The sequence below is a fragment of the Micropterus dolomieu genome, linkage group LG04 (genome assembly GCF_021292245.1).
Source record: "Micropterus dolomieu isolate WLL.071019.BEF.003 ecotype Adirondacks linkage group LG04, ASM2129224v1, whole genome shotgun sequence".
In the NCBI taxonomy this organism is placed as follows: Eukaryota; Metazoa; Chordata; class Actinopteri; order Centrarchiformes; family Centrarchidae; genus Micropterus; species Micropterus dolomieu.
Window position 1 is genome coordinate 7457100 of NC_060153.1, and position 11867 is coordinate 7468966.

At 42.7% G+C, this 11867-nt stretch overlaps 1 protein-coding gene and 1 long non-coding RNA gene across 2 annotated transcripts in view; one reads left to right on the forward strand and one right to left on the reverse strand.

The window, feature by feature from the left end:
• The window catches only part of LOC123969513, a 5823-nt gene extending 4388 nt beyond the window's left edge, over positions 1-1435 (reverse strand). The window contains exon 1 of the long non-coding RNA XR_006824751.1: positions 1282-1435. This is a non-coding gene — a long non-coding RNA (uncharacterized LOC123969513). The remainder of the gene's footprint in view (positions 1-1281) is intronic.
• znf827 (zinc finger protein 827) overlaps positions 1-4440 on the forward strand; it is a 55231-nt gene extending 50791 nt beyond the window's left edge. Inside the window, 1 exon segment of the mRNA XM_046046977.1 lies at positions 294-4440. Coding sequence (XP_045902933.1) covers positions 294-1314 — 1021 coding nt within the window. The 3' untranslated portion in view covers positions 1315-4440.
• Positions 4441-11867: the final 7427 nt, after the last annotated feature.

An 11867-nucleotide genomic window follows, 5' to 3' on the forward strand; every position in this document is an offset into this window, starting at 1 on the left:
CCCCCCCCCCCCCCCCCCACCCCTACCCCCACCCATTCTCCTCCTCCACTTACACATATACCTGATCACCTCAATTCTCCTACCATTAAACTGCCACACATACCACCATGAGCACACAGAACTGTACATGATACACACTTTTCCTTTACCTGTCCTTCTCCTCTTCATCAGTTTGTGTAATGAAATTTCAAGGAGTGTTATGTGGTTTTGTGTGTATGGACGCTTCCCCTTCAACTGTCTTTTGCTTTTGTGTGTTTCCTCCCTCCCTACTTCCCTTTTGTTGCATTTCCCAGGTGCCCTTTCTGCATCTACTCCACCAATCGTCCAGCGGCCATGGAGTGCCACCTTAAGACGCACTGTAAGATGGAGTACCGCTGCCGCATCTGCCAGGGACAGTGGCCCGACCAGGCTTCATTGGAGGCCCACATGCGCGGGCACCGCCTGGGCAACCACTACAAGTGTGAGCAGTGTGGCTACTTGTCCAAGACGGCCAATAAGCTGATCGAGCATGTGCGCGTGCACACGGGCGAGCGGCCCTTCCACTGCGACCGCTGCTCTTATAGCTGCAAGCGCAAGGACAACCTCAACCTGCACAAGAAGCTGAAGCATGCGCCGCGCCAGACTTTCGGCTGCCAAGAGTGCCCTTTCACCACCACACACCCCTTTGTCTTCAGCCGACACCTCAAGAAACACCAGAGCGGAGGAGCGGGGGGACTGGGCGGAGGCTTCGGAGGAGAAGAAGAGGAGGAAGACGAGGACGCAGGAGAGGAGGAGCTGCCACTCCAGGGAACGTCACCGGGGGACTCGTCAGCGCAGAAAAGCCAAGAGAACTTCCTGTTCAGCGGTGGAGGAGGGAGCAGTGGAGGGAGTGGGAGTAACAGCCCTCTCATGAGTCTAACAGCGTCTCAGGCGCTTCAGTCTGTCGCCCTGTCACTCACACTGGGCAAGTCCCACCAACTGGACGCCTCCGGCCCTCTGCACTGCTTGGTCAGCACCAACGGCAACAACGCCACCAGAAACCCCGGCGGCCCGAGCAGTGGCAGCGCCTCCCTCTTCCTGCCCTCCTCCCGTCACATGTTTGAGCAGTACAGGAACTGCGACCGGGCGCACCTGATCCCCCTCACCACCCTGTTCACCCACAACAACCGCTTCACATTCCACTCGCACCTCCACTCCAGATGGCGGCCCTCCACATCTCCTCTCCTCTTCTCCTCCAACTTGGCGTCCCCCTCCCGCTCTCCCGCCTCACCCACCTCTCACAAACACTCCTTCCTGGCCTACCTGGGACTGATGGAGAGGGCTAAGACTGTTTAACCTCGCCCACCTCCTCTCCTCCTCCTCACCCTCGCTCTTTCCCTCACTCCTCGGACAGTGGTGTGAATGACACTTGACCACTGCTGTGGGAGCAATGTCTTTTCCAATCAGACCAGCAGAATAAGCTGGACCAGACAAACATATTGAAAAAAGAAAAGAGAGAAAAAACATTTATAAGAGAAAAAGGCTGTACATGCTAAAAATGCATTTATATCAAAAAACTGCTTTTCTTATCAGTTCTATCATTGAATTATTACTACTTCAGCTACTACTCTCTATTACCTTTTTTTTCTGTTTTTAAATGTCTGAATGACCTGGACCCAGTTGCATTATCTGAGGAAACTAACGTATCTCAATTTTATAGATTTGTTTTTTCTTTAGTTGTTTGATGAGATGAAAAGTTGAAAAAGACGAAACAAAACTTGCAAGTGCTACATTTTAGTGCATTTTTGTCTCTTATTATGCATCGAAATAGCATGCCTGTTTCTGTGTTTCAACTAGCTTTGACGTCATTAGGAAGCTAAATTCGAGTGTTAGCGGTGCAACGTGGACAGAACCAATGAAACGGAAAAGGGCCCGTTTCCAAAGCAACGCCTCAAACCACGCACTTACTTATTTATCAGTCTTGTACATAGTTTTGTAGCCCTTCCCATCTTTTTGATTTCTGTTGGGGGTTTTTTGTATAATGGTGAGACCATATTATGCATAGCTGCTGTTTGATAACCACCTCTGTCTCAGAATAAATGTAATTTAAATGAGTTAACTAGCTAATTTTAAGAGTTTTTTTTTTTTTTTTTTTTTTTTTTTTGTAAGCTCACAAAACAGAAAATAAGCTATGATAATGTAAATAGGGAAAATATTCAATCTGACCTATCATGGCAAGAAACATACATTACTAATATTTTGATTTGAATATAAAGATATTGCCAATGAATTTGCACTCACGGGTGAATAAGCAGTGAAGTGGAAACATCAATTCATTATTTCTGAGACCAGGTGGAAATCAGTGCGGCTTCATGTGCAGAACTATGTATCACGCACCTGTACTTAGAAGAGATATATGAGATAACTGTTTTGTGGAGGTGACCGGCTCCGGGTTAGCGAGCTACCCACAGCCACGGTCACCACAGGCCGATTCAATGGTGCTTTTTGGAGCTTTTTGTAATTTTTGTGTACAAAAAAAGAAAAGAAAAAACCTGTTCCAAAATGACTTGAATGAATGTATTTTGTTTATGTACATGAAAATGAAGCGATACAGAAGTGTGAACAGGGACGTCTTCTGTGCTGGAAAAGACGAGAAAGCTAGTGTGTTTGGTGGCCTTCTGTGTCTTTTTCTTTTGGTTTGTCTCTTGTGTTTTTTTTATTTCTACTTTTTTTTTTTTTTTTTTTTACTGAGCCTTTTACATCATAATAAAACATTTTCTACTAACATTCATAGAGAACCCATTGTGAGAAAAAGCTCTTGTAGGTGCAATGACGAAGCAAAGCCATTTGCCACTTGTACAGCATTGTGTTCAATGGCACTGGCTTCTGTTAGGCCGGCAGACATGGTACTGCTTTTTGCCCCCCCCCGGTAACCTTTTGAGTTTTAATTGCACTTAAAGTAGTTACACTTCAAGCCAAAAGCACTTAAACCTTTAATTTTCCTCTTTTTTTTTTTTAAAGTGCAAACTTAGATCCACCAACTTATAATAATGTGAAGTAGAGAGTAGTTGTTGGAAATGACTCAATCAACACCCCTTAGTTTCACATGTAGGCATTTCTAGCAGTGCAAAAGGGTCTACCTCTGTGAAATCGGAGAAAGCAAATGAATACAAATTGCATGAATTAGACAGTAGAGGTCAAGCTCTCCCTGGGAACTAAAGGTCCCAGGCTAAATTGTGATGAGCCAATTTTGCACAGTGCTGCACTTTTTGATTAAGAGAATTATGTATTTATCCGTAAAAATGCTCAAAAAGAAGTATGTTTGCGAGATAGGGCAGCGTAGTAAAAGCATTTTATTTTGAAAAAAAGCTTTACCCTTTATTAAAAGCGCTTGTGTTTGTCAGTGGTCTTCAAGCCAAAATCCCTTATTTGTAAAGGGATTGTTTTTTATTTTGCTTATGTTTTCCTTTTGTCTGTTTTGTTCATGCATTTTCTTATTACAAATCATTGTTGCTTTGCTTTTTATTTTTCTACTTAAATTATGTCAGAAAAATGTTGATTGGACAGAGAACAGAACTTGTCAAGACCAAAATATATCTCACCGCAGGATGTGATGTTAGGATTGAATCCGTCACATCCTGCTCTGGAGCAATGCCTCGATTGTCCCCTTTTACACTGCTGTTTGTTCCTTTTTGCTCTGTCCATGTTTGGCATGTTGTCTCTGGAGTAAAAGGAGCATCCCTCCAACACACACACACACTCTCCTTGTACTATCTATGTTATCTTTTATACTCTAGTGCCACATGGTGGAAGGACACCACCTGAGACTTCTGAGAATAAGTCAAACTAATTGTCAGGGTCCAAAAGAAAAAAGATGAAAAGAATCCACTCTTGTCTCCGTTTTATTAAAATGTCTGCCTTTTATTACAGCGTAATCATGAATGGCTGCACTTCTTTATGCCCCCCCCCTAGTTTTAGTGTAATATTTAAAAAGGCAACAGGGCTCCTTTTGAAAACCAGTATTCTTAAGCACTTATTGTATTTTTGCCCAATTATAAGCAGCACAGTTACCTTTTTTCAAAGCTTGACTACCTTTTCAGCACTTCAGAGTATGCATGACATTGTCCTCTCTCTAGTTCTTTAGCACTTAAATGTGTTTAAAACTAACTCCCTTGTTGCATTTAGTTAGCATCACACTGCACTGTCTACAATCAGCTTTACGTTTGGCTGTGTTTTATGATTAGAAAAAGGCTCAACTATCTTATATTTTGGCACTTGGTAAAGATTGGTATGTGCTGTACAAAGCTTTTTTTTATTACTCCATTGTTAAGGCTGTACAGGGTTGTGACGATAACTGGTAAATAGATCATTTGTACTTTTTTGGTTTTTGTATTTGTTTTTCTTTATTTGACATTATTTTATGTTCAACTTGCCAGATCTTAATGTAACAGGATTTGAAAGTAAAGCTTACATCAGATATTACGTCAGTTGTTTGTCTTTTCTCTGTTCATTCTTATCACATTTGTCCACCACATACATATAACAGATTTAATACAGTGCACACGATACAGGGGCCCTCATGCCTTAACACCCACAACACTATGAAACCTCAATCTAATTTTGGGGGAATTTCATAGATTAGACTGTAAAGTTTATTTGCATGTTGAAGATTTGAAAGGTGAGCCATACCACTGTGAGCAGATAGCAGTAGTACCCCTTTGGTGCCACAGCTGCTGGCATGGACATTTAAATGATCCAATATGACTTGGGCTAAATTAATCTGTAGTTGTGATGTAATTTCTTCACATTTCCAATCTTGTTTTCAGAAAATGTCTTCTTTTTTCACAGCCTACAGGATGTTTTACTGCATGGAGGTGGTGGTGGCATGGTGACACCTACTCTGACTTGGAAGTAGCCCCCAATGCATAGCACAGGATCACCAATTGTCATATGGCATTTTATATACTACTATAATCCTATAATCGTGAAAAACCTTCACTAGGATTAAGGTTTGGATATGGTTGACACCATGAAATTGACTATATGTGTTTACATAGAAATTTTTTAAATTAATTTGGACAACAGTGTGAAATAATTACTACAAATCAATAATACGATTCCACTGAAAGTCAATAAACAGTCAGTACTGAATATTGCCCAGCCTTAACTGGGATCCTCATATTTACACTTCAGCATTTAGCTCATTTGAGTCAACTTTTAAGGAGGGCAAACAAAAATGCCTTGGTGCCCGTTCAGTATTCCTCTGAAAGAGAATAGCAAGTAAAGACAGAAAAGTAAAGGCTAAGAAGAGATCAAAAGCATGTTTCACACCAATAAGGGCAGCTGAAAAGAGCAGCTATCATTCTGCGGGAAGACCAGGACATGAGTTAAGGAGACGCACTGATCATCTTTGATGGAAGTAGCATTCTGTAATTTATAACGATGGTGTGCAATCATAATAATAAGGAATAGGATCTGTCATGGTGTCTAGCTGGTGTTTTTATTAGACCGATGGGAGGTCTCTCTCCCTCTCCTTCCTGTGTTGTAGTAATGAAAGTTACAGCACGTTCTCGCCCAGCCAAAGGTTGGCCCTGCCTAATGAAAACAGATGAAGCAGAGATAAAGTGTTTGCCGACATTAAGGGACTCATTTATCACCGTTAGCCCCCGAGCTATAGAACACCTTGGTCTGGAGCTCTCCTTTAACCAGCCCTGCCTCACAGCACCCTGGTGGCACGCTGCAGCCTTCCAGGCACACGAACACCTCCATCTTTACCTCTCTTTCTCTTTCATTCGTTGCGGTTTTTGCATGGCTTTAACTGATAACATCACTGTTTACATCTCCGTGGGCATATTGGCTCCTCCACGGGGGTTTATATAAGTTAAAGTGTGGTTTTAGCTGTAAAACAAAGAAAGAACTTTAGAGGAACCTTTATGAAATCTAAAGGATTTGGCAGTCCTTGCGGGACCTTCATCACCGCGCCCTCAGTGTTGACCCATTTGGGTTCAACAGCCATCCGAAGCCGAATCTCTTCTGTTGAAGGGCCATGTTCTCATCTAGCGGCTCATCTTGCCTGTGTAATAATGAATCTTTTCGGCTGTGTTTAAAGCTGCTTAATTAAGTTCAAAGCGGCGCTCCGGGCACTGTGCGCCTGCTCATCTGACCTCCCTATGAGTGGAAGTGTTGATTAGGAAGTGAAGAGACATGTAGGCACTGCAGGGGATGGCTATTGATTGAAAGGATAGAAAACCTCATTTGGATTTTGTGATTGGAAGATCACACTGTACACTGGGGCTGTTTTTCTTCATTTAGCGAATAACAATAACTCCATTTCTGAACTGACAGTTTGGTGAAATTGTCAACTAAGTGAGGAATTTCTGTGATAAGACTAAACGCTGGAGTTTTCCCTCATCCCAATAATAGCCCTTCACCCCGGCCAGAGCTGTCTGCACAATGTCGACCTTTCGACACCACCTCGCAAAAGTTGGCCGCTGTCGATCGATAGCGTGTTAGCTTTTTGTTTGAAGGTTCAGGCTGCCTTGGCTTTATTACAGCTGCAGAGAGTCATGGGGGAGTCGTGCATGGCTTTGTGAGAGAGGAGCTCCCTCTTGTTTGCCAAAAGTGTAATCCCGCCGTGACCCGCCGTGACCCTGCCCTGAGAGGAAAGCTGCTTAGACAGAAGTGCGTGTCTGTGGGAGCTCCCAGCTGCCTGGCCTCTCTCTCTGTCTCTCTTTTTCCTCTCTATTTTGCTCACTACATCTACCTCACCCCACAACCTATAGCTCCATATGCATCTTTCTATCACACAGACTCTCTCCTTTTGCCCCTCAATCAATGCTTTCTCCTCTCCGGTTTACCTCCCCGCTCTATTCTGCCCTTTCATTTCTCCTTCTCTTACAGTAAAACTCCATGCATGCTCCACTCAGCATCATTACTTCCAAGACTCCCCTCTCCTCCTCACCCCCCCCCCAGCATCGAGGTTTTTACCCTGTGAAGGAGCTGAGGCTTTGCTAAGTGGAGACAGATCTCCTTTTTTTTTGCTCCAACAGAGAAAATAAACACACAAAGTCCTGCCATAGACAGCCTTCAGTACAGGCCAGGAACACTGGCACAGAGGAAAGAGAAAATGAAGGAAGAAAATGACCTCTGGAATCGATTTGGCATGGGTTGAAGCCAGGGCTAAAACTGTGCGAAATAAGGCACCGCTGAGGCTGCTTGTTTGTTTGTAAAATCTATTCATGTTTGAGAAAATTAGACACAGAAATGAATCAGTAAATATGAAATTTCATGTTTATTCAGTCCTTAATAGTGTGTAGAAGTTGTACATGTCTGCACAGGCCACTGGAAGTACATGCAGTTTTATGCAAATTGCAAGCTAAAAACAAAGATGTCAGGTTCAGGTCTATGTTAAAAAAAAGAGACAAAAAAAAAGACAACCCACACCTGAAATCCACCTGGGAGAGCAGCGCAGAGAGAGATGATCTGCAGGCTCGTGTGGTGTGTCACTCACTCGCCACTCTTGAGTTGGGTTGGACACGCATGGTGGGACATGTTTTTACATGCATGTTTGGTGCCTAGCCCAGGGGCATAGCATCGTTGCCTGCCCGACCCCCCGCAGCGCCCGTTCCCCATTCTCTGGGGTGAGACATCACTCGGCGGGGGTCAGCAGCAATCTGATTCAGGAAGCACTACGGGGGGTGTTTTTTTTTGGGGGGGTGGGGGGTGGGGGGGAATTACCCACAAGTACGTGGGCATGGCGTATCCAGACTTAGGGCAGCCTGAATCAGTAGGTGGGGGGCAGATCATACCCCCCTGCTGGGTGATGCCTCAAAAATAAAGCTACTGCTTGGCCACTCCAACTGGATGACAAACGCATTACAGAAGAGAGGAAGGGGAGGAGGAGGAGGAGGAGGGTGATAATGGGCAGAGGGAGAGCAGCTCTAAGTATGATCATGTCTTTGAAATAGATAGGACACAAGCCAGCCAACTCCCCTGTTGTTTGGCTCTGCTGTTTCCATGGCAGTCTATGACAGTCACCAGCCATAGGTTACTTGGTTTCTATGGGTAACAGTTGGCACTGCACTTCATTCACATCTGTGACACCAAACCTAAAGATATTGCCTACTGATTCTCAGTAAGTAAAATCTCTCTGGCTGAAATACAAGATGTTCATTTTGAAATATCTACATTGTTGCTGTTGTTTTTTGTTTTTTTTTACCATTTTCATCTGTGAGATGCAATGATTTCAATGATTCAAGTCTGCTGAGATCTGAAGTGGGGAGATTGGGTTAGAGAGAGCTTAACAGAATAGCCCAAGGTCAAGCCCAAACTAATCAGGCTCCTCATTTCCCTGGATGGAGTAATGAAGTACAACGCTGACCTCCGGTTGACTCTGGGAATCTGTAGCAAGGAAAACTGGCCTGGAGACCAATTAGCCAAAAAGTAAACGGAAATATTAAAACAGAGCTGTCATTTATTAATAAATATGATCCGAGTCGCCCAAAAAGAAGCTTCAAAGTGCTTAAATGTACCTTTATGTGAAAAAGAACGGTTTGATGTTTTACACCTGCTGTCACGGAACCTTAAATATTGCAGGATAACAAGCTCCTTTTGGTCCGCGTCCTAAAGATGATTTGTGCTGAGGGTTGATTACAACCTGGTTAGCTCTCCTAATTATCTCATGCACTTGAGCTTTTAATGATTTCCGTGATTCAATTATCCCTAACTGAATTCCTGTCTTCAATCAATTAAAGCCATAGCTGCACACTCATCCATCTTCCAATCAGGACATCGGGAATCCCTCCATCCATTTTCATTTGAGAAGAGAGTGGGTCAAACAAATTAACAGAAATCGCATCCATCCATGTCTTTTCATCTTTTTTTCACACGTTCTAACCTTTTCTGCTACTTTTACTTTGTTGCTCTTCAGCGTGGCGAGGATTTGTTTGGGTTGGGATCGCTGTAGTTTGTGTCCTCAAAAAATAGGTTTTGACTATTTTTCTTTCAAAATGATAGAAGTTGCAGTTAAATATTTTTAACTTTATTATAAATAGGAACAATATGGGTCTCCTGAAACCCTGACCCTTCGTCTGCACAAACGACTGTTGTGCTGTGTGATTAGAACGTATTCTCCCGAAACCTTGAATAAATACAGCATATTCTTTTATCTAAAACCCCTTTGTCCTGATCCTCTCTGCTGGTTATTGTGATACCTGATGTGGAGGTGAGCGACAGTGGCTCTCTTCATCTCTCAAGCACACTCTCGCACAAAGACACGTAAAGACACACACACCATACACTTTTGAACACAAACACACACAGAGTTTGGCACCATCTGCTGGAACACAGAGAAACATGTAGGAGAAACATTTAGCCTAAGAGGATACTTGTAATAAGTAAACTATAAAAGGATTGGTGAAAAATAAAATCTATGGCCTCAAACAAAAATCCCATATTGTTCCAAATGTGAGGTCAAACATGCACAAACATATTTCAAATCCCCTTAAAAGCAGATATTTTTGACAGAATCGCAAAGGCATGTTTGACTGATGAATGCAGCCACATTAGAGGAGGAAGAAGCACAGAAATGGTTGCCAAGGTGCCCAGATAGTCATTTAACCCTCATTGGTTGAGAGGGAAGCCGAGGGCAGGGTAGCCTTTTCACATGCAGCTCTTTCCATCCCCATTATCTCCCCTGTCTCATCCCCGCAACTAGCAATATGCTTTCCTTGAAAGGGTTTAGCATTCTTTTAAATGTAAATACCAAATTGTGCTCTTTCTGCGCCGACGCACAGGACGGAGCCGAAGATTAGGTTTGATGTTTTATCGCCACTGTGTCTTTCTCTTGAGCAAAACCATTTAACAGCAGCGCCAAAGAGCAGAGCAGAGCATTAGGGGCGTTTTGGTCACATTTAATATTGGGGAAGATCAAACACAAAGACAGGCCAGCTACACTGCAGCGGCCTTGTCCGAGCGTCCCACTATGATGGACTCTGCGGCAGAAACATGGCTGCAAACTTCAATCTCATCACTCTCAGCAGTGTTCATCATGTTGCTGAGTAGCTTCAGATGTCTTCATTCAGAGGGCAGCCTCCGCTTTATCTTTTCTCAGAGCCCTTGCATTTTTTGGATGGCGGTGAGTGTGCATTCCCTGGCACAATTTTCAATAGAGCTCCCCCTGGAGTAGCCGGGGAATGGCTATCACAACAATTACACTGACAGCTCTTTTCTAAAGTGCACTTGATTTATTTGATTTAGCCAAGATTAATGGCTCTCCCTCCAAGCAGGCCTGGCTGAGATGTGCAGCAAAGCACAGGCATACTCCTACAGAGTCACAGGTGTATGCTAACACAGATAATGAAAGTGTTGTAGATGTATGCATACAACCAAACATATATGTGTACATGTACTCACAAATCATCCTGGACCATACATGATTTGACAAAAGCTTAACCTTAACTGGCATATATATTCCTCCCGTCATACATTAGCCTTACAGATGATTACAGAGGACATAGTAAAAAAAAATAAAAGCACAATTACAGATGTCTAGGGCTGCCAAAATTAAAATGTAATAAATCAAATCAAGCTGAAGTTCCATTATGACAAAATAAAAAATCTTGTTTTATTGTTTATAGTTTAAAAATGCACTATTCATGCTAAAGTGAAAATTAAAATGAAGACTCCACAAACAGATTTCTCTCTATTCCAAAGCCCAACACTCTCACAATTATAATGAAATAAAATGTGATCTGAAGTTTTTTGCAGACAACATGCAGACTAAACTTTAACTTTAATTGTATTCGTAAAGTCTGCCAAGGAGGACACCATTCAGCTGCTCCGGTTTCTGCTCACAGTTGTCATGGCTGTCTTGTATAAGCAGATTTGGAGTTGTTTTGAGTTGAGTTGCTTGAATAAAAGTGTAAAAAGTTCAGCATATTGCTTACTGCTGTTTTTTTTTTATTTTAGACTGGGGTGGTTGTATTGATGTTGTTGTAGAGCTCAACAGTATTTATGTATGTTGAAATTGTACTTTTTGACAATGTGTTGTTTTTTATTGGATCATTTACCCAGGATCTATGTACACACCCACACCCACACCCCCTCCCACCCACCCCCCTATATACAGTCCCCTCCAAAAGTATTGGAACAGTAAGGCAAATTCCTTTGTTTCTGTTATTCACTGAAGACATTTGGGTTTAAGATCAAAAGATGAGTATGAGACAAGAGTTCAGAATTTCAGCTTTTAATTCCTGGTATTCACATCTAGATGTGTTAAACAACTCAGGACATACCAGCATTTGTTTGAACCCACACATTTTTCAATTGAGCAAAACTACTGGAACATGTGACTGACAGATGTTTCTTGTTGCCCAGCTGTTGCCTTTTAGGTTGATTGTCCAAACATTAAATAGCTCTGCATGACTAGTCTAAGTTTTCATCCTTGGTTCAAACCTATAAAGACGGCATTTCCTGTTAAAGAGGATAAACCAACATGAAGACCAGAGAGCTGTATGGGAGAAAAGCAAGCCATTGTCAAGCTGAGAAAAGAAGGAAAATCGATCAGAGCCATTGGACAAACATTGGGGATAACAAGCACAACAATTTGGAAAGTCCTGAAAAAGAAAGAAACTACTGGTATACTGAGCAACAGACGTCCAACAGGTCGGCCAAGGAAAACAACAGTAGTTGATGACAGAAATATCGTGAGAGCCGTGAAGAAAATCAGTAAGTGACATAACCAACAACCTCCACAGTGCAGGGGTGAAGGTATCACAATCCACTGTTGGAGGAAGACTCAGAGAGCAGAAATATAGAGGCCACACCACAAGATGCAAACCACTCATCAGCAGGAAGAATCGCAAGGCCAGATTGAAATTTGCAAAGAAGTACAGAGATGAGCCGCAAAA